Source organism: Kryptolebias marmoratus, linkage group LG11, assembly GCF_001649575.2.
Source record: "Kryptolebias marmoratus isolate JLee-2015 linkage group LG11, ASM164957v2, whole genome shotgun sequence".
In the NCBI taxonomy this organism is placed as follows: domain Eukaryota; kingdom Metazoa; phylum Chordata; class Actinopteri; order Cyprinodontiformes; family Rivulidae; genus Kryptolebias; species Kryptolebias marmoratus.
This window is the reverse complement of record NC_051440.1, coordinates 18,998,232-19,020,347: the sequence shown is the minus strand read 5'-3', so window position 1 is coordinate 19,020,347 and position 22,116 is coordinate 18,998,232. Positions and strand designations below refer to the sequence as shown.

At 39.5% G+C, this 22,116-nt stretch overlaps 2 protein-coding genes across 2 annotated transcripts; one reads left to right on the top strand and one right to left on the bottom strand.

Annotated features, from left to right (window-relative positions):
- Nucleotides 1-10,260: 10,260 nt before the first annotated feature.
- On the top strand, nt 10,261-12,942 carry rag2 (recombination activating gene 2). The gene is made up of 2 exons (XM_017422987.3): nt 10,261-10,430; nt 11,135-12,942. The coding sequence occupies exon 2, from the start codon at nt 11,149-11,151 to the stop codon at nt 12,748-12,750; it is 1,602 nt and encodes a 533-aa protein (XP_017278476.1). The 5' UTR covers nt 10,261-10,430; nt 11,135-11,148; the 3' UTR covers nt 12,751-12,942.
- A 2,021-nt stretch (nt 12,943-14,963) lies between these two features.
- rag1 (recombination activating 1) lies at nt 14,964-21,800 on the bottom strand. Its single transcript, XM_017423079.3, has 4 exons — nt 21,657-21,800; nt 20,278-20,634; nt 19,068-20,194; nt 14,964-18,235 (listed from the first exon to the last, which is right to left on the bottom strand). Exons 2-4 carry the CDS (start codon nt 20,610-20,612, stop codon nt 16,488-16,490), a joined length of 3,210 nt encoding a protein of 1,069 aa, XP_017278568.1. The 5' UTR covers nt 20,613-20,634; nt 21,657-21,800; the 3' UTR covers nt 14,964-16,487.
- Between the last annotated feature and the right edge of the window lie 316 nt (nt 21,801-22,116).

Sequence of the window (22,116 nt, the reverse complement as noted above, 5' to 3'; positions counted from 1 at the left end):
TTGCTCTTTCTCAGCCTCATCACCTGCATGTTACTGTTGGTGCCCCACTAACAGTGCACCTGCAAACAGCAGTGGGAGCACGCAGGGGCTCGGGGGGTGCCCTTTTATCACAATCCTCATCTCTCCTGTTGGGTCTGCACCAACTGAAAATCTGTGGTGATGACTTTTACTTCTCTGCCACCACAAACTGTGGCATCACCTGGAGGGAGAATGAGTCTGTGGTTTGGTGCTGCAGGTCTCCTGAGAAAAGCCAATTTGTCTATGTAAAATTTCACATTTATAAAGTAAAAAAAGGGAGTTCATGGTTAATAATGAAAACAACTGATGCTCATCAAGAGGATTAATGGTAGATATCTAAATAATCCTCACAAAGTGCGTTAGCAAAAGTCATGTGAGTCAATCTATAAAAAGTCCAATGATCAGACAAATTGCTGCCCGGGAAAAGCAAGTGGCTGCAGAGGCATTTCTTCTACTGCTAGAAAAAAAGAACATAATCCTGAAAAGGTCTTGTCCTTTTGGTCTTGCCTCACTGTGCCATTCTCCAATTAAATATGAGGTGTCAGGAGCAGACATTAAATATGGAACACTTCACTCCGGGTATGCAAATGTGAACACATTCTTCTTAATGTTTTAAACTAAAACAAACCAAATTGCGTGCTGGGTAACATGTTCCGATTTTCTGCTTTATGAGCTCTCATCACATTCTTTCATGCACGCTTAGTTTCTCATTCTAGCTCAAACATTACACTTTTTTGTCATCTTTTTTCTGCAACAACACAAATACACCCTGAGCAGGTTAGCATATATAAAAGAAGAACACAAGCTTTTTATGAAATATATACTTGAATTGTAGAAAATGGCATGAATAAAGCAGCCTAAATAATAGCAAAAGAGGAAAAAAGGTCACATTACTGAGGCAGTGCTGATATCTAACCTATATTAAATTAGCTTAGTCATGCAATTTGCAATTGCTTCCCACATTTCCAGCTTTTGTAAGCCATTTGTAAGTAAGCACAGAGACACCAACCGTGGCAATGTGAAATTAATTACAGTGCAGCATGTTCACCAAGTGGGCCACTGAAAAGCTGGCAGTCGTATCCAGCAACACCTTTCCACACACAGCAAAGAAACACTCCTTAATTCCTTCATACACACTCTTATGGACTATTCCAACACAATGCATACATTCCCTTGATGAAGTAATGCTAAAACTGAATTACTGGGTACTCCATTATACAGTTGTATCAACTTTAAATATTCTCATCTGGTCTTAACATTAGCCAACAGAAAATGCCTGAAAGCACTAAGAGGGACGGTTATCTTGCCATTTTAACAACAATATGTAGCCAACATAACTCAACTCATTTTTCATCAAAAAGCATTTTGGTTGCCAGATGTAATGATTTTGACATTTTGCTTTTGCCCCCAAGCCTTTGGCAGCGAGAGATAGTTACAGCACAAGCAGGTGACTCAGCACGTAAGATCCTTTCCTTCCTGCTAGGACACAAAACCAGAACATAATCGAAGGAGAAATAGAGGTCAGGTTGGCAGTGTGCATGAAAGCATTATAGATACATAATGTGCTCACAAAAAGGTAAATGCTTTCACCCAAAGGAACATTCACAGTAATAAATGCTGCCACCAGTGGACTTTTAATTGCGTTCAGGCAGGCGAATGGTGAAGTATGGAAAGACAGAACCATTAAGACCTTTTTCAGCTTTTCCCATCTCCTTGTGGGATGCTTCAGTGACTCAGCTTGATTTGGAATGACAGCTTCTCTTACCTGCATGGCAAATCTGTTGTATTCTCAAGATCAAAGCAAGAACAGCATTAAACCAGGAATGATTATCTCATTGGCTTTGTTTTTGTGTGATCATCGAACGCAAGTCAGAAGTGTGGCAATCAAATTAGAGGAAATGAGAGCTGACTCGCTGTTCAATTAAAATCAGGCTCCAGTTGTTTCTGAAAGGTTTGCTTGTCAATGTAATTTAATTGTATCACTAGCAAAAGCATGCGTGAAAATGATAACTTTTCAAATTAATTATTTTACCTTCTCATAGTCTAAACCAGTGGGTTTTACAAGCAGAGCATTTATAACCTTTAGGAATGGAAAGTGGCAGCGAGTACTTGCAGGGCCTGCCAACCACAACAATTTGTTTGACGCATTCTGTCTCTCAACTCCACCCACAACCCAAGCAAACAATTCTGTCTTAGTGAGAGAAAACGCAGGCGGGCTGAGAGTGAATTCCATCAAAATGAAAGGCCTTATTAGTTGTGTCAAATACTGATACTCGCCATGGCAAAGTGCACAGAATACAGACAGAATTACAGCAGGCCAAATCAACAGCTCAAAGCAAAACACCCCAGACAATAACGTGTGATGGTGTGTGATGGCAGGCATATGAAAACCGTCAACATGAGGTCTGATCTGTATTAAAAGACATGGGCTGTGTGTAATCACCTCTCTGTCACTGTGCTAATGGGATCTAAAGGCAGATAACAGACACAAGAGGGTAAAAAGGGTCAAAAGCTGTGCAACACACAAAAAAAAAGAAAAAGAAAACCCCCCAATAATAGCAGCGACAAAATATCACAGCTTTTGCAAAGGACCAGACAGAACAGGCTAAGAAGGGAGAAGAAGTGTCAAAGACAGACAAGGGTATATAATTATGTGCTTCTCTGTGTTCATAAAAAGGAATCTCAATCAATTTTAAGGAGCCAACACTATTAAATATTGACATTCTCCTCCTCTAGTTTGCCTGTTAACCCTTCCTCCTGTTTGGCTTGACAGACATGATCTGGTTGTAATTAAACAACCAGCTCCTCTTTGCTTTTTGGACCATTAATTTGGCTAATTTTCTCTTTACCTGGTAAATACTTGTGCTGATAAAGGACATCACAATAAGCTTACAGTTTAACACTGCATGGCAAAAGATTAGCAGTTGTTAAAGCTGTTTCCAAGGCCTAAAGGGCCCTTGTTGCTTCACTGATTGTGAACATTTCCTTTTTATCTCCAGTGGGAGGGTGTAGTCCTGACTTTCTAATGCACTTGAGCTACATTTACACAGCAGGGCCTCCCTATAATTAACATGACAAATTAAATGTAACAGGTTGCATTGAAGTTCTTAGGCAGCTTGGCAAGTTTAAAAAAATCACAATCATACAAAAGGGAGGGTGGCAATGTTTGGAACAGGAAGTGGAAATAAGTTTTAATTTAAAAGGTTTCCTTCTCAGCGTATTCTCACTAAGGAGGTGGAGGAGAACAGCTTTCTCATAAGATATCTAGGAAACACAGCAGTGCAAACTCCAGCAGGAACAACGGGAGATCCACCAAAATACATGAAGGAAACCACCAAGTAGAAAAAGAACACTGGATTGAAAGTGATAGATAAATAAATGGTAACTGAAAAAAGCACATTCTCACCCTGAAAATGGATCTGTATTGTCAGTCACTTGATATCTAGATATATCAAACACAAGCAGGGAATGAAAAAGACCAACATTTACATAACATAAGCTGATCTTTAGTTGGCTTTTCTTTTTTTCTGAGTCAGCTGCTTTTTAGAACTATCCTAAAAAGCTCACAACACACAGCAAGATACCCCGAGATGTCCTAAACATTATTTTGAGTTTGTACACACTGCTGGGAGAAGAGGTGAAGCAACACACTGGTAAACACTGACCTGTCCAAACTGTTATTGCTGTTTTTTTAATGTTTGGTATCATCTTTGAAACAGTCATGTATTACAGTTATTGTATATTGTCAGAGCATTTTATAGTTTGTAGCATTTCTGGAAACAGTGCCTTTTTATTGGAGTCACAATGCAGTGTAAAAGAGGTTAAAGCTTTTGGAGACCAAGAGATCAGCTGTAGAATGTAGAATCTCAATCTTGTTTCACAACAGATTTTAGCTGCTCATATGTTCAGGGATTCCTTTGTTGTGTTTTGTTGTTGTTGTTGTTGTTGTTGTTTCATTCTGTTGCAGCCAACCCAACCCAATGATAGATCAGTCTTTCCTATCAACCTGAACAGATGATAGAAGAGAATAAGACATAAGCGGTATAGATAATAAATTTAGTCTGTTGTTTAGTACAGGCCTGAAAATGGAGGAAACATAACAATCGGTTGACATGTTTTATCTCTCCAGGTAGTTATTCTAAATCTTTGACACTAACAAGACCAGACAGAGAGGAGGCAGCTTGTAGGAAAAGGAATAGGGAGCCCTTAATGGTGTCAGGGAGGAGGGGAATGTGACATATTGAGCTTGCTCTGATATGTTGGAGTATCATGGGGCAACCCTTGCTCAGCACCGGATGTCATCCTCCATAGTTATTCTAAATGGGGTTCAAAACAAGTCAAGCAGGGCACATAAATCCTTTAAGTTCTAAAAACAATGCATATTTCTACAAACTTGAAATTTACTTTTTGACTCCTATTTATGTGTTGATTCTTATTGTGATTTTCCATGAGATTTTACTTTGAAAATGTCTTTCTCCTAATTTATTAAGGTGTTTATACCAGAGCTTTGAGTAAGACAGGTAATTTATGAGTTACTTAAGTTAAGAAAGGCTTAAAACGTTAGCTTAAATCTCCCTAGATAATCCAGACAAGCTGATTCATCCAAGTGCCAAATGCTGAGCACTCATTGATCCTGAGGTAGAAGCAATTACAAGCCAGTCCATGTCAAAGAAAGACAGCCACTTTCCAGAACGCCTCCTTTTCTACTCTGATTTTATGCTTGCAGTAGCACATTCATAATTACTCATGCTAATCAAGGTGGGAGTTCACAGTAAGAGATTCCATTGTGTCAGCATCTCTGAGTGGCAACAGAGCATCAACAGCCAAATCACATCTGTACCGTTTGGCAAAGATTACAAAGACAAGCCTCGCCACTCCACAATATTTACAGACTAATCAGCTGTGTCAAACAGTCAACATCAAATCATACACATGCCAATGAATTAGCAAGTGCACATTACAAAGAACATGTAAAAACTAAACACACTCACTCTGCCCAACAATCAATGAAAAATTGCCAGAATTATAAATAATCAGGGTTAGGATTTGAAGTGTGAGAGTGAAATACAGGTAGCTCTGTGGTTTCTGTATTAACCCACGGATGACTCTATAGTTGCTTATGCATTCAAACTTATTAAAGACATTTTGCTTATATTATGACTTCCTTTGTGTTGTTAACAACATGTATATTTAAGGAAGTATTTGACATATATCAAGTTTTCCTTTCTTTTTAGCGCTGATGTTAAAATCAGTTATTTAATTAGCTGCCAGCACCTTGATTAAAGGAACCATTCCCCATGAAATAACATTTCAGCCATCGCAAAACCCTGAATGAATACAGCACCACAAATTTTTACCTCTCTAATTCCATCATAAGCAGAAAAAAGGAGAATAAATTGATATTAATGAAGATCTATTTGCCCAATTAAACAGCCTGAGCTCCAAACAACAACACTGCTATTACCTTATTCTTCCCAAGAGTTCCCTACTTACTATGCTAATCAGAATTCTGACAGAGCAAAGACAAAAATATAAATTCCTCAATGTTAGCTTAAAAAGCTTCAGTAACTGTTGGTGTTTGTAGTGACATTTAATCATTGATGAGAATTTGGTAGAAACAGTTATCCGTCTGTCTGGATCGCAATCATTTAGAGGCAACATGTGCATTTTTTTCAACCAAAGTTACACTCATACACTTAAATTTATTGTTATATTTAAAATATATGTATTGTGTTAAATGTTAAAGCCACAGATTGGTCAATTTGATAAATACTTGCACATAAGTTTGGTTTGTAATATAAATGCTCATGCATTTTGATTTGATTGAAAAGGGTTTATCACATGTAAACTAATAAATGTACATCCAAATAAAGTGTCTTCATGATTCTAATAAGGTGCAGGAAGAAAAAGATTAAAACTGTGTAATTTATCATTTACTTTAAAAATATAACTAATTTTAAAAATTGTTTGTTAAACTAAAACATTTTCATTATAATGTCATAATTAAAAAAGTAAAGGTTTTCATGATTTGAAAAAAAAATAATTTATTTTTAAGGAATTATAAAAATAAGGAAGGGATGTTATGTGAATAAGGAAAATTGTTAATTCTTAGAAATAACACTGTAAAAATTACAGTTTATTACTTGTTTTTTTTTAAATAAAAAACTTCTATTTAAAAATATAAATGAGTCATGTTATAATTTAATATGCATTCTTAGTCAAAGTCACATTATAGAAACTCTTTTCTTGTTCCTAGTTTTATGTTTGATAACTTATTTTAACCACCAGGTGCCACTACTTAAGCTAATAAAGGTTCCACTGTGCTCAAGGTTAATAATGTTAATGACACTAAATCTAAAGATTTAGCCAAAAACCAAAATTCAGAAACTTTTTATGATTTTCTGAGACAGCTTTTAAATATATATTCAATCTACTACAATTTTAAAGTCGTGCAGCCTAAAGAAAACATGCTGCAACATTCAGAACATTTCTAGATTAATGTTCTAAAATTCAGTTCATACACAGATGGTGTACAGCAAGTATACAGAAGGGTTACTGTGCTCACTCATCTCATTTTTAATCTAAAAAATAATCAAGAATCTAATTAATTGTAAACCAAATTTGAGACTGTATTAGACTTACAGATCAACTCACTGGTCTACAGTATTGATTTCAACAGGGAGCCTTCTAATCAGAATCATGGTAAAATCAATTGCTGGCATTGCCTGAGGTCCTGCTCATGCTTCAGTGTACACATCTGAAGGAAACACCCCGGCGCTGAAACTGTCAGGTCATTTGCTTAAAGAAAATCAAGGCTCATTGCAATGAGGAGGACTGCGGAGATAAACTGAAGGAGACAAACAGAGATAAAGGAAGAAAGCACTGAGATGGATGAAGGAGAAGAGGTGTTAGTCAATGAGGGGCTTTTGTTTGATTGAAAACTATTATGGAGGCTTTCTTACTCAAAGCTTCAATCAATCAAGCTTGGCGGATGCAGCAGAGGAACACCAAGCATGCACACCCCCAGCCTGATCCACATGCAAGATCCAGCTACAGAGCCATCCTTTCGCGTTCGCATTTCTCTTCCTCTTCACTCTGATCACTATGTTCTTCCTCCATCTTTTCATCACTGTCTCTGAGAATGAGTTAGCTTGCAGGGCTGCAGTTGTTTGTCTACTCACTGCACAACCTTCTGGGAACATAAAAAGAAAAACAGAGCGAGGATAGATCTAAGCCTGCCAACTTAAGACATGGCTTTAGTTTGCCTGTTGAGCCTATAACAGTCACATTCCATGAACAGCTAAATGAAGCAGGCCCAGAAGAGCTCAGAGGGACCATAGAAAGACAGTTAGGTATCCAGCAGCATCTGGTCTGTTGCCAAGACAGTATGCCGCCCCTGGCATCCCACCGTTTACTAAGGCAAACCAACTCTGCTCCTCACCTAGACAGGAACAAAGGAGAGGCATGTTTGATGGAGCAAAGAGTTCAAAAACAACAAAAATCACGGTCGAAAAAATAGAAAGATTAAGAGTAAGAAAACATTAATCATCAATGGATTCTATGGCCTGGAGGATGTGTAAACTCAACATTTTCTGTCATAGGCAAAATTTTTTGAATTTTGTAAACCTTATGTTTAATTAAGAGTGAATCTGGATGTTTGTATGAATAAATAGCTTGTGTTTAGACTCATTTTTTATTACAATGATATCTTTTCAACTTCTGTCAGCAAGTTCTGTGGGATCCCTCTTACACAGACAGATACATGGGCCATTTTCCATTTTCTGGACAGACAGCATTCTGGGGGTGATAAAATCTATCAAAATAAAATTCCTTTGGTGCATTTCAGTAACATCAAGCCCATACTCAAGGCATTTTCCTATCCAGGTCCTGGCAGTGCTTTGAAGAGCTACAGACTGCACATCTGTGATCACGCTGGCTCCGTTGATGCAGAGATATCACACACTGAGGGATTTCCTCCCAGTGAAGCAAGTGCTTACAGAATTTAAAGTCCTGCCAACCAGACTCTTTTCCCTGAAAGAAATGCTCTCTGACTTTAAAACATTGGCTTTAGTCTGATAAATCTTTTCTGCAGCAGCGGAGCGAGATTCAGCCTTGAAGCAAATAAATAAATAAAAATAAAAAACTATCATGTGAAGTCATCTGACCAAGGCGAAGACACAAAACCTTATGGCAATCATTTCTGCAGCAGTCTCCTTTCATGTGTTTGGTTCAGACAAGCCATCAGCCTCTTTAATTCCACACAAATCAGTAGGAAGGTTTGAGCTCATCGTAGCCTATGATACAAGTCAATTAAGTTAGTTTTAGGTGACTGATAACTGTTCCACTTTGGTATCAGCATCCGTAGCCACTCTTTTCAAGGATCTGAAGCCCCTCTGGCTAAAGGGTTTCAGGGCCATGCAGAACAGTAGTGGGGACAGAACATCACTTTGATATATGCATATATGCCTCATTTAATGCTGATTTGTGCAATTGGTTTTGATATATATATGGGGGAGGGTGGGGGGGGTGTATATAAAATTATTGTATAACAGCTCATTTTCTCAAGAAACTACCCACAAAACTGCACCATACCATATTAACCAGTGGGAGGTGGTAGCATCTCTGTCACTCAGTAGCAATCACCACAAGAGTAGCAATTATCACAACATTAAATAGTGATAAACACCATGGCACAGTGATTGTCTGAACATCTGAGCTGGTGCCATGTCATCCATCAAAAACCACACCTCAGGGTAGCAGCAGTCAGGTAGTGATACATTACAATGAACAGAAACAGGTGCTCCCGTAGATTCTAATTACTTTGTTCTATCAATTATGTACAAATCCTTGCATGGCCTGGAGTCTGCCACACACTGCTGCGCCTCCTACATGCTCTCTGCGCCAGCCCAGCTGTAGCTGCATAGCAGGCAGACCTTTCAATTGTGTGGATGCCTTCAGGTGACTAAAAAGGTTTACTTTTCTGAGGCTGAGTTTAAATACAAGGGGAACGGTTCTCCAAAATAAAAAAGAAAAAAGCAGTGTTTTGCATATCCCGCTGACATTTGTTGCATTATTTCTTCTCTGGTAAAAGGAGCGGCTTTTTTCTTCTTTCACTCAACCCTGTAAGCATCAGTTTAGACACACAGGTGCATTGCTGTTTTGTGTTTTTAAGCTGTAACGGTCTTCCAGGCACTTGAGGTTTCTGCCTTTGTTTTGCACACTCTTCAAGTTTTTCTCTCTGTGCACAAAAACAATATGCTAATGAGCGGGTAGACAGCTGCTTCCAGCCTGGCTTTTCTCCGAGTGTTTAGGCATGTGTTTGTCACTCAGAGGGAATCTGCTTTTGCAGCGGGTCACATCTTTGAAACTGAGGCACATGCAAAAAATTCTTCCTTACTGATCCAGCTTCTTTCTCTTTGCCTTCATCATTGCCTCATGAGGCAGTGTTTTTGTACGATAATGAGTTGCGGTTAAGTGTATTGATCTTTCATACTACTGGCATGTTGTTTAGCAGTGGATGTGAGTGTCAAAATGTTCACAAAATTTAAGAGTGAAGAGAGAAAAATAGAAAAAGCACGAGAGGATGGGAAACTCTTCAGATGCAATAAGAAAACATCAAATTGAGGTTCGGTAGCAATAGTCACTGCAAAATAACTCAGGTGTACCTGAGTTATTTTACAAATGTTATTTTCACATTTAAAAGGACTCTTTGATGGAGTTGTACTTGAGAAAAATTCTGGTTTTGCATTTGGCTGCTGCAGATATTTTCTTCGTTTTCCAATCAACTACACATTTAGCAAAACACAAAAAGGGAAAGGCTTAATCAGATGTTTTGCTTAGCTTTACAAACAGTTAGGTGCCCTAACCTTGTTGAGTAAACTATCATTTTAATCATGTCCACGAAGCTAATCATCTACTTTGAAGTAGTGGGAAAGCAAGCATGCACTTTTGCCACAGCAAAACTGATATTAGATTTCAGTCTTATTTACTTGAAGCACAGTTTTTGTAATGCAGTGAGCCAATTTTGTTCAAACAAAATCAGGAAATCTATTTTTTTAAACAGCTGCATTTCTGCAAAAGTAGGAATAACAATTTTAGAGAGGTGTAAGTATCTGTAAATATTTAACAAGTTTGACTGTGCAGGTAAATCTCTCAAATGTAACCCAGCTGAGATCCAGTTTTATCATGGAACTGACTTGCTGTAAGTCTGCACACCTGCCAGTGAGCAGCAGTCACAGACTGTTAACCTCAAGATCTGGAAGTGTTTGTGAGTCGACGAAGCTTCACAATCTCTTCCACTTTCCGCAGTCGTCAGAGATCAGCTACATAAAGAGCTCTTAATCTTCCTCTTAGTGAGCATAAGATTCAGACTAAGCTGAGCTGAGGCACTACATTCTGTCTCTGGTTGCAAGGTAAGCAAAATAAAAATTAAAACACTTTATGAAAAGGAGAAAGATCATTTTGGGTTTTTTTTATATATATAAGTTGCTCCAATATCCAGCTAAATGTAGCCTTTCTGCTGTTAAAGTTTAAAAATGTAATATATATTTTATTATTTGTCTTTGAGCAACTTCTGGAAAATGGTAATTTCTCTATGCTATGTTAAGAAGCTCTAACTAAAAGAAAAAAAGTTTAATTGTAAAACTATGTTTGTGCATGAAAATAGAGATGAAAGCCCAGCTCTGTAACATAAAATCAAAATCTACACTGCTTTGCAAAAAACAGTTACAACATACATGCAAATAGCAACAACAAAACTACAATTTAAAAGTAAAAGTAAGTTAAAAAGTAGTAAATTTGCAGACCATGATATAGTTGCATTTTTTGTTACTCTTTCACTATTATTTTTAATTTTTTGTAATGTTTTTGTTGTATGAAAATCACTATTGTACAGTGAAAATAAGTATCTTTATTTATTATTATAAAGATGAATTGTGACTAACAGGAAGTATGTGTGCAAGCTGCTTTTTTAGGTTAATGGTGGATGTTGGAATTACATTCATTGTGCTAAATCACATGTGACAAACAGGAAATAAAAAAAATTCAAACCCCTCAATGAAAACAAAAAACAGCTGACTGATACATGTTTGTGTGTGTGATTGCTGTTTTGACCCAGGCACCTGCTGGAATATGACCCTGCAACCATTAACTGCAGTAAACTGTGCAGGCCTCCTGCAGCCTGGCTGCTCTCTGCTACAGCTGGATGGAGAAATTCTCCTGTTTGGCCAAAAGGGCTGGCCGAAGCGCTCATGTCCAACAGGGGTTTTTGGGGTACGGTTCAAAAGAGGTGAGATGAAACTGAGGGCCATCTCTTTCTCCAGTGACTCGAGCTACCTGCCTCCACTGCGCTGTCCCGCTGTATGTCGTCTAGACCCCCACGACGGGCTTCCTGAGAGCTACCTCATTCATGGTGGTCGCACTCCAAACAATGAGATCTCATCAAGCTTGTACCTGCTGACCATGGACAGCCGTGGCTGCAATCGCAAATTAATGCTTAGATGCAAAGAGAAAGAACTGGTGGGAAAAGTGCCAAATGCTCGATACGGCCACACAATGAGCATGGTTCAAAGTCGGGGGAAGACAGCCTGTGTGTTGTTTGGGGGACGGTCCTACATGCCTGCAGGGGAGCGGACAACAGAAACATGGAACAGTGTAATTGACTGCCCTCCTCAGGTTTTCCTGTTTGACCTGGAGTTTGGCTGCTCCTCTGCTCACACTTTACCTGAGCTCAGTGATGGTCAGTCTTTTCATTTGGCCCTTGCCCGAGAGGACTGCATCTATTTTATCGGTGGGCACTCAATCACCTCTGACTCACGTCCACCTCGCCTGTTTCGCCTGCGTGTTGAACTCTTGCAGGGCAGCCCCTTGCTTTCCTGTGAGGCTCTTGACACTGGCTTATCAATTTCCAGTGCCATCATCACCCGTACAGGTCCCACCCACAGATACATCATCTTAGGCGGATATCAGTCTGACTCTCAGAAGAGGACAGAATGCTGCACTGTGACTCTGGATGAGAAAGGGATCCACTTTGATCCCTTAGAAGCTCCCAAGTGGACTCCAGACATCATCCATAGTCGCACATGGTTTGGTGGCAGTGTTGGAGAGGGTTGTATCCTCCTGGCTGTTCCCACCGAGGGAAGGCCATCCCAATCCGATATGCATTACTTCTATCATGTGAGCTTCCAAACAGAGAAAGAATGCCACGAGGAAGAAGAAATCCAGGCCTGCAGCCAGAAGTCAACAGATTACGAAAACTCAACCCCTCTTGAGGACTCCGAGGAGCTCTACTTTGGACGTGAGCCACATGAGCTGGAAGACAGCAGCGAAGACGAGGGCAACACTTACAATGAAGAGGATGAGGAGGATGAATCACAAACAGGCTACTGGATCAAATGCTGCTTAGGCTGTCAGGTGGACCCCAACACGTGGGAGCCATACTACTCTACTGAGCTCCACCGGCCAGCTATGATTTTCTGCTCCAGAGGGGAGGAGGGACACTGGGTCCACGCTCAGTGCATGGAGCTGTCTGAGACCCTGCTCCTCAAATTCTCTCAGGGCAGCAAAAGGTACTTCTGTCTGGACCACGGAGGCTTGCCCTACCAGGAGATGACCCCTCCTCGACAAATTATACCCCTGAAGCGCACCCCTATGAAAGTGAAGGACAGAAAAGCACCTCTGACAATCAAGATGTCTCCAGCCAAAAAAAGCTTTTTCAAAAGGCTTTTTGATTAACTCTGATTTTCTTTTTAACACTCTCTGTAACGGTTAACTTTTCTGTTTGGGGTATTTGAGTTTTGGATTTGAGTCACAGAAGACTGAAAAAAGCACAATGTGTAAAACTCTGTTAAAGGTTTTTGTCTTGAATTGCAATATCATCTCTCTCAACCACATATTTTCCTGAAATGTCTTATCTCGTCAAAAACAAAAAAAAGTTGTTCATAGTTTTTATTCTGATTTTTTTTAGTTGAATTAAAATGTTTTGAAAAACTTGTATAAAATAAAACTGAATAAAAATTGTTCTGATAAGAAATGTGATGAAAATAAAAGACAAAATAAATAAAGATTACTCAAACTTTATACATGTGTATTTTACATGTATTATCACACAAAAAACAACATATTTATATCTTAGGATTCCTTTGTTAGTGTTTCTAGTTTGTGTTGTGTTTGTACAATTTTATGAGGTCATCTGTTACTGCAGCACAATAATCCACAAGTCATTTTGTGCAGAATCTTTCCTTTTGAAATAATACAAACTGCTTGTTACAAATACAAGTATTTTTTTTTAACTAAAAAAATATCCTAGAGTAAAATAACAGCTGCAAAAATAAATTACCATATTCTGGGGAAAAACATGATGGATGCAGATGTTAAGTAATGTTTTGTTACAGAAAGCAGCAAACTCAACAAATTTCTGACTGAGATATTGTGAGTATTTTTGCCCTGCACAAGTATGCCATTAAATCAAAACCATCACTTCAGCCTGCTTTTATTACACTTCTCCCCTTCTGTGTCAACCTTCGACATCGCCTTCCTAACAAGAGTCTGTCAGTTTAGGGATGACAGCTTGTAGCAAGCTGCCGGTTGCATGGCAACTGTGGGAACTTCACAAGCATGGCAGGAATTCAATTCAAATTTGCTTTGCTGGCATCGATGTCACAACAATTTGGGAGTTAGTGTCTGTTACAAATACATAATAGATAGAAAATGGATAAAGCTTGGGATTTATGTGCCCAACTCAACAGTGTACTGCAGGACTGACATGGAAATGCTACCTTATATAAAACAGAGGCATGAACAAATCTATATGGGCCAGATAGTGATTTTATTATGAAATTATAAAATAAAACTATTGTGAAAAGTTGGGACAAAATTATGTCAAAAAAGTGTGAAAGGGACTGCTCAGATCTTTTGAAGTGGCATTCTGGAAAGGTAATGAACAATTATTATCTTACCAATTGTAGATAGCTTTTTGACAGCCTCAGTATGGAAAAAAAAGATAATTTTTGATAGATTGCCAAGCTAACAGGTAATCCAAATGGATTTAATTGCAAAGTGAATAGCTGTTGTTTTGAAACAAATTCACAAACCTTTCTAGAGGTTTATGCAAACACTGTATCATAAACCTTTGTATCATTATTTGTTAGTTTTATATTATTATTCAGACAGAAATAATATGACATTTCTGCTAGAAATGCGACAGCTAGCTGCTTCTGCCACTATTAAATTACAATAAAAGTCTATGTAAATATCCATGTAATGCAAAATTGACAGAGATGTCAGGATTTATAGAACAATACTTGTATGAACAGCTATGAACCTGTTCAGATTAGAGTTGTTTTAAGACAGCAGCAATCCTCTTTGGTCTTGGTCACACTTAGACCAGTTGTCAGCTCTTTAATTTAAATCTATCGATTTAAAAGCTGTTTCTCTAAAGTGAGATCAATCAAAGAGCTAACTACAACAGGTAAGATTTTTTTTTTTCACAACCTTTCCGCCTTGCTTCAAATGGTCTGAACTATTGCCTCAAGAGCCAGAAGCTTTAGAGTAACAAAGTCTTCTTACGTTGTTTATGAGCACATTTTTCCCTCATATGCTGGTTTTCTAAGTTGACTGTCATCTGAAATTTAAGAATTTGTTGTTTAAATTAGCACTAACTAATCACATGAAAGACGATAGGTCAGTTATGCATGTTATGTGTAATTTTGAATAAATTAAAACATAAAACGTGTTACTACTATTATACTAGAACTTGCTATATTTTTATAAGTTACTTTTTTCTTTCTTTCTGGTTTTGAAACATTTAATATGTCCTTGTATTGTGTTTCTGCTGTTAAACTGAATAGGTGACAAAAAACTGACTTTTTGCTATGTCTACACATAATTTTTTTGTGGTTTTAAAAAATTAAGCTGGTCAGAAACTGTTTAACAGAACAAAACAAAACAAAAGGATAACATCAGATTTTTATTTAATGTTTTCAAACCAAGATGAAAAGTACAAAATCCATCATCCACAACAATAAATTTTAGGATGTTCTTTTTGCAGCTGAGTGACAACACAGTAATAGTATCTACAAAAAAAAAATAAAACTGAACAAAATGTTACAAATGACTTTTTAGTGTATTGTTGTGTTTGTTTGTTTGTGAAATAAATTAACAGAAAAATCTTCTGCAATCCAAAGAAACATTTCATCTGATGTTTAGTGTATGTGTGAAAGTACAAACTAGGGAAAAACATTCTGAAATATGAACAAGTGAAACTCTGTGAATCATCCATCATCCATTACTTTCGAAATGTAATTCATTATGGCAAAAAAAAAAAATATGTGGTGTGATGCACTCTAAAAAATGATGTTATTGTGGGGCTCTGACAATTGTCCAATGAAATGTGAATAGTCCGTCGCTGCCTCATGGTTAAACTTCATGACAGTAAATAAAATCAAACATTCAATCAAGTAAGAAAACAAAATTGCCTGTCACAATTCAAAATGCTGAGGGCAGAAAAGACAATATGATCAATCAATCAAACAAATAAAGTTGCAGAAAAATCAGTTTACATCAGGTCTTTCTGGTTTCCCCCCAATCCCTCTCCTCTGTCAAGAATGGCAGTGAAGAAATACCAGCAGAGGAGAAAGAACCAGGTCATAAACAGAAGAGGAGAAAAATCCCTTCATGCAAGAAATTCCATGGGGTGTTAAGCTTTCTAATGGACCATACTATATTCTTAAGATATCAACAAAAAGGTCAGTATATGCTTTACTTTGTGTGATGATTTCAAATAAATATCATCTATCTTTCACCGTGCAAAAATCTAAAAGAGACAAAAAATGGTTTTAAAGTGACCTGGCATCTATCCTGGCCCTTGGGGACCCAACGATAAAGCACTAAAGTCATCTTTTTTCAGAGGGCACTCATGAAACAAAGAACATTTGGGTCCCTGTGATTGCATTTTCCTTCGGCTAAAATGATATATTAAAACACTGGCCACAAATGTGGTCTTTTTAACACAATTTCACTCCATGACTTACAGCTTTTTCATCTGTTTCCATAAATATCCCCTCCGTATAAATTCATAAATGTGTCAGATCCTTGCAATACAATAAAATGTACCATATTTCACAGACAGCAAAGATTAAAAAAGAGAACTGAGGAAAGAAGCAAAGAAAAAGAAACTTGGGTGTTACTTTTATCATTTCTCTGCTGTTCCAGTTTTAAGTGCAGGAACTAGCACTTACAGTAAAGCAAACATTACTAAAGAAACATTTTCATGCAGTAAATGGTCAAAATATTATCAAAAATATTTGAATTTAAACTAAATTTAAAATTTTTGTTCAAATTACATCTTTAACAGTGATCTAAACCTCAACAGGTATAGAAAGTAAAAATGTATTTAAAAAAAAACAGGTATGATTTTATACTACTTTGAAATCAATCAAATGGTAAAAGTTAGCCATAGCAAAAACAGAAATTCAAAAATCAGTGACTTCCAGAGACACATCCTCATCATCCTGGATTTCTTCTGGGTCGATAGTTGCCTGGAATGCCTTGGCAGAGTCTTTATGAGCTTCCATAAACTTCTGCAAGTACTTGGAGGTGTAAAGCCAGTGGTGTTTCAGCACATCCTCCAGCTCATAGGCCTTTGACTGACGTGCATTCATCTTCCTGAAACGCCTAAACAATTTGTTTGCTGACTCGTTCCCCTCACTGGCCCAGGCTCCGATGGATCCATCTCTTTCTATGATTTCAGGCACATGAGCCAGGGTCTTGTGCAGGTAATTAGTTATTTTCCCATTGTACCTATATTTGAAGGTAGAGGAGAGAAGGTCAGCAAAGCGCTGGGAGTTAAAACTGTAGCGGCACAGCTGGTCGGGGCACTCCTTAGCTGGGCAGGTGGCACGCCACACAGGCTTCATCTGGAGGTAGAGTCTCATAAGGTCCCTCAGGGCCTCCCTCCTCTCTTCTGAGGGCACCAGCTCACACACCACCTCTGCAGCCTCCATGGTCATTAACCTGCGGGCATAGTTCCCATTCATCCTCATTACTGGTTTAAGCTTCAGGTTCTTCCTCAGTTGTTTATCTAAGGCTGCCCTCCAGCTGCGTCGTTCCTCCCGGCTGGGGTTGGCCTTTTTGTACACTTCCCCAATCTCATCCTGGAAAATTTTGTAGAACTCAGTGGCATTGCCGATGTCACAGTGTAATGCATCCAGGGTGGGCTGGGTCTCCAAAAAAGGCTTGGCAGAGACTCCTTTGACTCTGTCTCGCAGCTCATCTGCAGACTCAGAGAAGGGGTTGGTTCTCCAGATTTCATAACGTTCTAGGTTCTCTTCATGGCTGCGAGTGATGGAGTGTAACACCATGTTTTGAGCAGCCTCTGCACGACTAGAGTCACAAAGAGTACAGATATATGTGGACCCCGAGGCCTCCAGTCCCTCCATTTCACGCACCATCTTTTCATCATAGCCCGTGCCTCTGAAATGGAAGCGAAAGGAGCGTGGCATGCCACCTAGGGACAGAATAAGCCTGCTTTCTTTCATTGCATTACGCTCTGCAACAATAGGCCCCAGCACACCTGTGAGTGTCTCATGGTCTGACTCATCCACAAACATAAGGCAAAGGGGCTTACAGGACAATTCGGAGTTTGGCTTTGGTTCTGTGAAAATAATAACTTCTTCATTCTCATCTTCAGCCTGAATAGAAACAGACATAACAGTGAAGGAGAAGCGAACAGCCTTTTCAGGAACAGCTGGTCCTCCTCCATGTTTTTCACTGACATCACCCATGCCATCACAACATTCCTTGATCATGACACTAAAACCAAGGGTGCAAGCACTGTCTTCCATCCCAGTGTCTCTCAGCCCATCCATGATGTCCTCCTCCAGGTCCTTTAAAGCTGCAACCAGTGCCACATCATAGCGAAAGCGTCGAGTGATGGTGTCAGCTGGAGAGTCATCCACAGAGGAGGTCCATCCAGAGAGCCCATTAATAATGCCAACACTGCAAGATGAAGACACATTCTTGAGGGCTGGCTGCCATTCAAACTGGTGAAAGCCAGGGAGAAGCTCTTTTTCTGCAGCTCTGAGGGTGTGCAAGGGCTGAAAGATTTGGCGGCCACTCGTGGCTTTGACAGTTCGGTACATCTTATGGTACTGGCTGCAGCTCAGGAAAGTGTTGACCCGAATGGCCAAACACACAGCAGGACTTAAACCAAAGCCCCTGCCTGCAGAGAAAGAAAATTAAAGGAACAAAGTTCAGAAAAGAAACTGAGAAAAGCAAAACACAAATGTAAAAAAAAAAATAAAAAGGGATGTTTATGCATAAGGATATTTATTTAACACTGAACTACTGAAGCCCATTTCCTGTAATTTGAAAACAATAAAGGAACCAGCATTTCCTCATTTGATTTACTACATTTGAGGTAATTTCTACAATGAGACAGAAAGAATTGCAATTTTACCACCCAAATGTTAACATGTTGTTGTCAAAAACACACAAATATGTGATTACAAAATCCGATATTTCCCATTTTCCAGATGTTAGAAGGGGACATGGTGAAACTGGCAAAAGTGAAGCTGGCAAAAGTGATGTATTGGCTGAAGATGAAAACAGACACCAGCTGCCTTCTATTCCCCTGAGAGGAGGATGGTGCTGTCTGTGTAATTTGCAGATACAAGGGCTGCTGATGTTGTTTTGATTCTAACAGCCCTTTCACAAGACTTGTTACTGTGCATTAAAGTGAGTGTGAGAATGAAAGACTGACATATAAGATGAGTGAAAGCAGGAAAGAAAAAAGGAGAAGTTGGGCCAGAAACAACAGGTTATTCATAATACAGAAATGGACAATAATGAAATGTCTTTCAATTCAAATCCCAGAAAACCACCTTCTCTCCCCTCAGAAATGAACTTTTCAACTCATTGTTATTTATGACATGACTGTGTTCCTCAGAGGTCGGTGTAAATATTAATGAGCAAACACTATAATTATTAACAATTGCTTTTTGTCCCTTTTTGTGGCTAGCTGACTGAACAAAAGACTTAAAATAGCTTCTTACCTTGCATCATGGCCTCAAGCTCATCTGCCTGCCGATGTTCATTCCCAGATCTCAGAGCAAGGAGAAAAAGAGTCAAACACACAGACTTCAGATCACCACCTTCTTCTTTGTCTGCAAACACCTTCACCTGGCTCTTCAAATCTCGCAGCCGATGCTTCTGAGCACGACGAGTTAAAGATAGCAAGTGCTGCCGGGGTCTTCCGCCTTTATTGGTTAGCAAGTAGTTTTCTAATTCAGATGAGTGTTGGTGTGTGCGTTTCTCGAATTCATGGCTCAAGATGTGGGCTTTAAATAAACCTAGTTGTACATGCTCACCACAACCTTCACAGGGGCACAGCAGTGGCAGAGCAAACAGTGCTGATAAAAAGGTTTTGGCAGGAGGGATGAGATCATCAGGGGCACAGGAAAGGTTGCATGCAGGGCAGTGGGGTCCCAGAACGTGGGTAAATTTTATAATACAGCTGCGGCAGAAGAGGTGCCCACAGGGAGACTGAACTGGATCTGACAGCAGGTGGTCACACACCAGGCAGGTGAAGGAAATCATGAAGTCCACAGGGAGCTTCTCGGAGATCAGCTTGGTGCTCAGGTGGTCATTCTGGCAGTGTGTGATGTTTTTGACCCACTGCTCTCTCTGAATGCCAGTTTTCTTCCAGGCTCTTAGCACAGGCACGTGGCGGTCTCCAAAGGGTCTCAAGGCTCTCTTCTCACCAACAACAATGCTTTCACCATGGTCCCATCTGTTCCTTTTGGCCAGACTCTGCACTCTAGGAATAACTTTCCTCCGCTTCCTCCCTGTTCTTTGGAATGAAGATTTCCTGGGGGAGCAAAGGTTGCAGTGAGAAGAGTGTGGCTTCCACTCAGGGACTTTTGTTCTGGTAAAGCTGCAGACACCTCCTCCTCGAATGGTAATCATCCAGCATCGATGGCAGAAAGAAAGAGGGTGAATAGATTCTATGTCCTCAGTCACATCTACTTTGAAGACTTTCAGGATGACTTCAGGCCAGGTTGGGAACTTGCAACCCATTTTACGCAGCGCACATTTGCTCACTTCATCCAGGTCTCCATGAACATCATGCACAGGTCCTTTGACTTTTCTCAGCATCACTCCACAGATACGGCACAAGCACCTAAAAAGAACAGTATTGTCACATATTTTTAAACGAAAAGCACAGAACAAGGTGATATTTATATATCTGGGATAGGTAATCACCTGAGATGGTTCATATGGGTGTCCATTTCCTGTAACTTCATATCCACTCTTCTGCCAGGGCCTTCCACATTCTCTTTGCTTTTTCCCCCCAGGCACAGTTTCATGACGCTCGCTGGACCTGCATCATGATCTGTCTCTATATTTGGAACTGTAGGAGGTGAAATTCCTAATGAGGCTCCTATCTCAGGCTGTGTCTCACTGGGTAGAGGTGCCTTCTCCATGGACTTCACCCTAAACAGCTTAAACTTCCACTGAGAATACTTAGAGTGGGGATGGTGAAGCTCAGCAGGCATGTGGGATCTGGGAACATCTGTCTCTGAGCTTTCTGCCGCCATGATGAAAATAAGATCTTAAACCCTGGAGAAAAAAGGAAAGGGAGAGATTCATATGATCTACTGCAGAAGCTTTAAAATAATTCCAGCTGTCTGTGAAAAAAATGGATACACAGAAAAGACTTGAAGGTTCAAATCCCCTATTAGGATTTGAACTTGTGTGTTCTCAGTGTTGAGCCAGTCACACAATTTAAAAGCACAGCTTGATTCCCATTGAATTTATACATCATACACTCTGAAATCTTATTGAACAGAAGGTAGTAAGCCTTGACCTGGAGGGTAGTATTATACCATAAGTGGCATTTAGATCTTGTGTAAAATGCATGAGTCAAGTACTAAAAGATCAATACAACACCCAAATTTTAATTTCTCTGGTTTTCAAACCCATCATTCCTGTAGCCTCTGTCTTTTTCTTTTTCCTTTGACACAGCAAGTTTTCTAAGTAGAAAATCTTATCCCTGCAAGGCTGTCAGTCATGTTAGTCATTTTCTTGGCTGCTGAGAGAATTGGAGCTCTAGGAGGCTCCAACTGGCATTTAAAATGTAAGAAAAAAATCAGAGACACAGCTAAATTATTTCATAATACATATCTATTGACCAAACAGAGGCAGAAAAGAAAACAAGAAAACCATTATATTGAATAAGCATCAAGAAAAGACAGCTTTACTCGATTTAGAAATTGTATTTCACCCAGCAAGTACACTTATGACACAGTACAGGTAAAATCAATCCTAATGCCGCTCTGATGGACCTTATTTCATCTCCTCCCATACAATCTTGGTTCTATTACCAGCTCTGACAATAAGACAGTCAAACAATCTCAGAAACTATTATGTCCATTTTAGCCTTACCATTTCACACCTATAGCAGGCACGCTGCAGAATCTTCTGTCTATCCATCTTTTAGTGTTCTCACTACGTTTTCTCCCTCAGAGGCTGGAATCTGTCAGCCTACTCTATTTCCTAGATCTATGTCTGCTTCACAGGCTCAACTCTCATCTGAGACAAACAGCTGAGCCTGTATGTATGTGTGTCAGCTGGGCTCTTACCTTGTTTTTTGTCTCAGCTGGCATCAAGCTCCCTTGGGGGCCCTTTCTGCATGGGAGCACAAGGGAAGCCCTGGAGCCAGTCCCCTTCACACTGCATACAGTATTCTGTTTGAGAGAGGCAGTTTGGAGCTTCTGTTAGCAGGAGTTGTGGTTTCATACAATGGGATTGCTCCATGGTGGGTTGTATTTATACCCTTCCTGTGATGGAATCCCAACAGTCAACCCTTGCCACCTGATAGAAGCAGCTGACAAAAGGAGGGAAAAAAACAAGGTCGACCCCAAAGATCAGTTGCAACAGTTGCATGTACAGAATCCAGCAACATACCCCAAAACAAACAACTTTTTTTTTACCACAACACACTGATCCTCAGCTCCTCAGATCCATCTGCAGGCTCACCTCATCCAGGTGGCTACTAAGACAGAAATGCTGTTAAACCTTTGAAAAACACAGCTTGTGCCG

Bases quoted from the DNA above. Each gene is read 5' to 3' on its own strand.
- rag2 (XM_017422987.3), top strand. From the start codon at position 11,149: ATGACCCTGCAACCATTAACTGCAGTAAACTGTGCAGGCCTCCTGCAG.
- rag1 (XM_017423079.3), bottom strand. From the start codon at position 20,612: ATGGCGGCAGAAAGCTCAGAGACAGATGTTCCCAGATCCCACATGCCT. The intron at 20,195-20,277 runs GTGATTACCTAT...TGTTCTTTTTAG, and splicing joins ACCCATATGAACCATCTCAG to GTGCTTGTGCCGTATCTGTG. The intron at 18,236-19,067 runs GTAAGAAGCTAT...CTTTCTCTGCAG, and splicing joins GCTTGAGGCCATGATGCAAG to GCAGGGGCTTTGGTTTAAGT.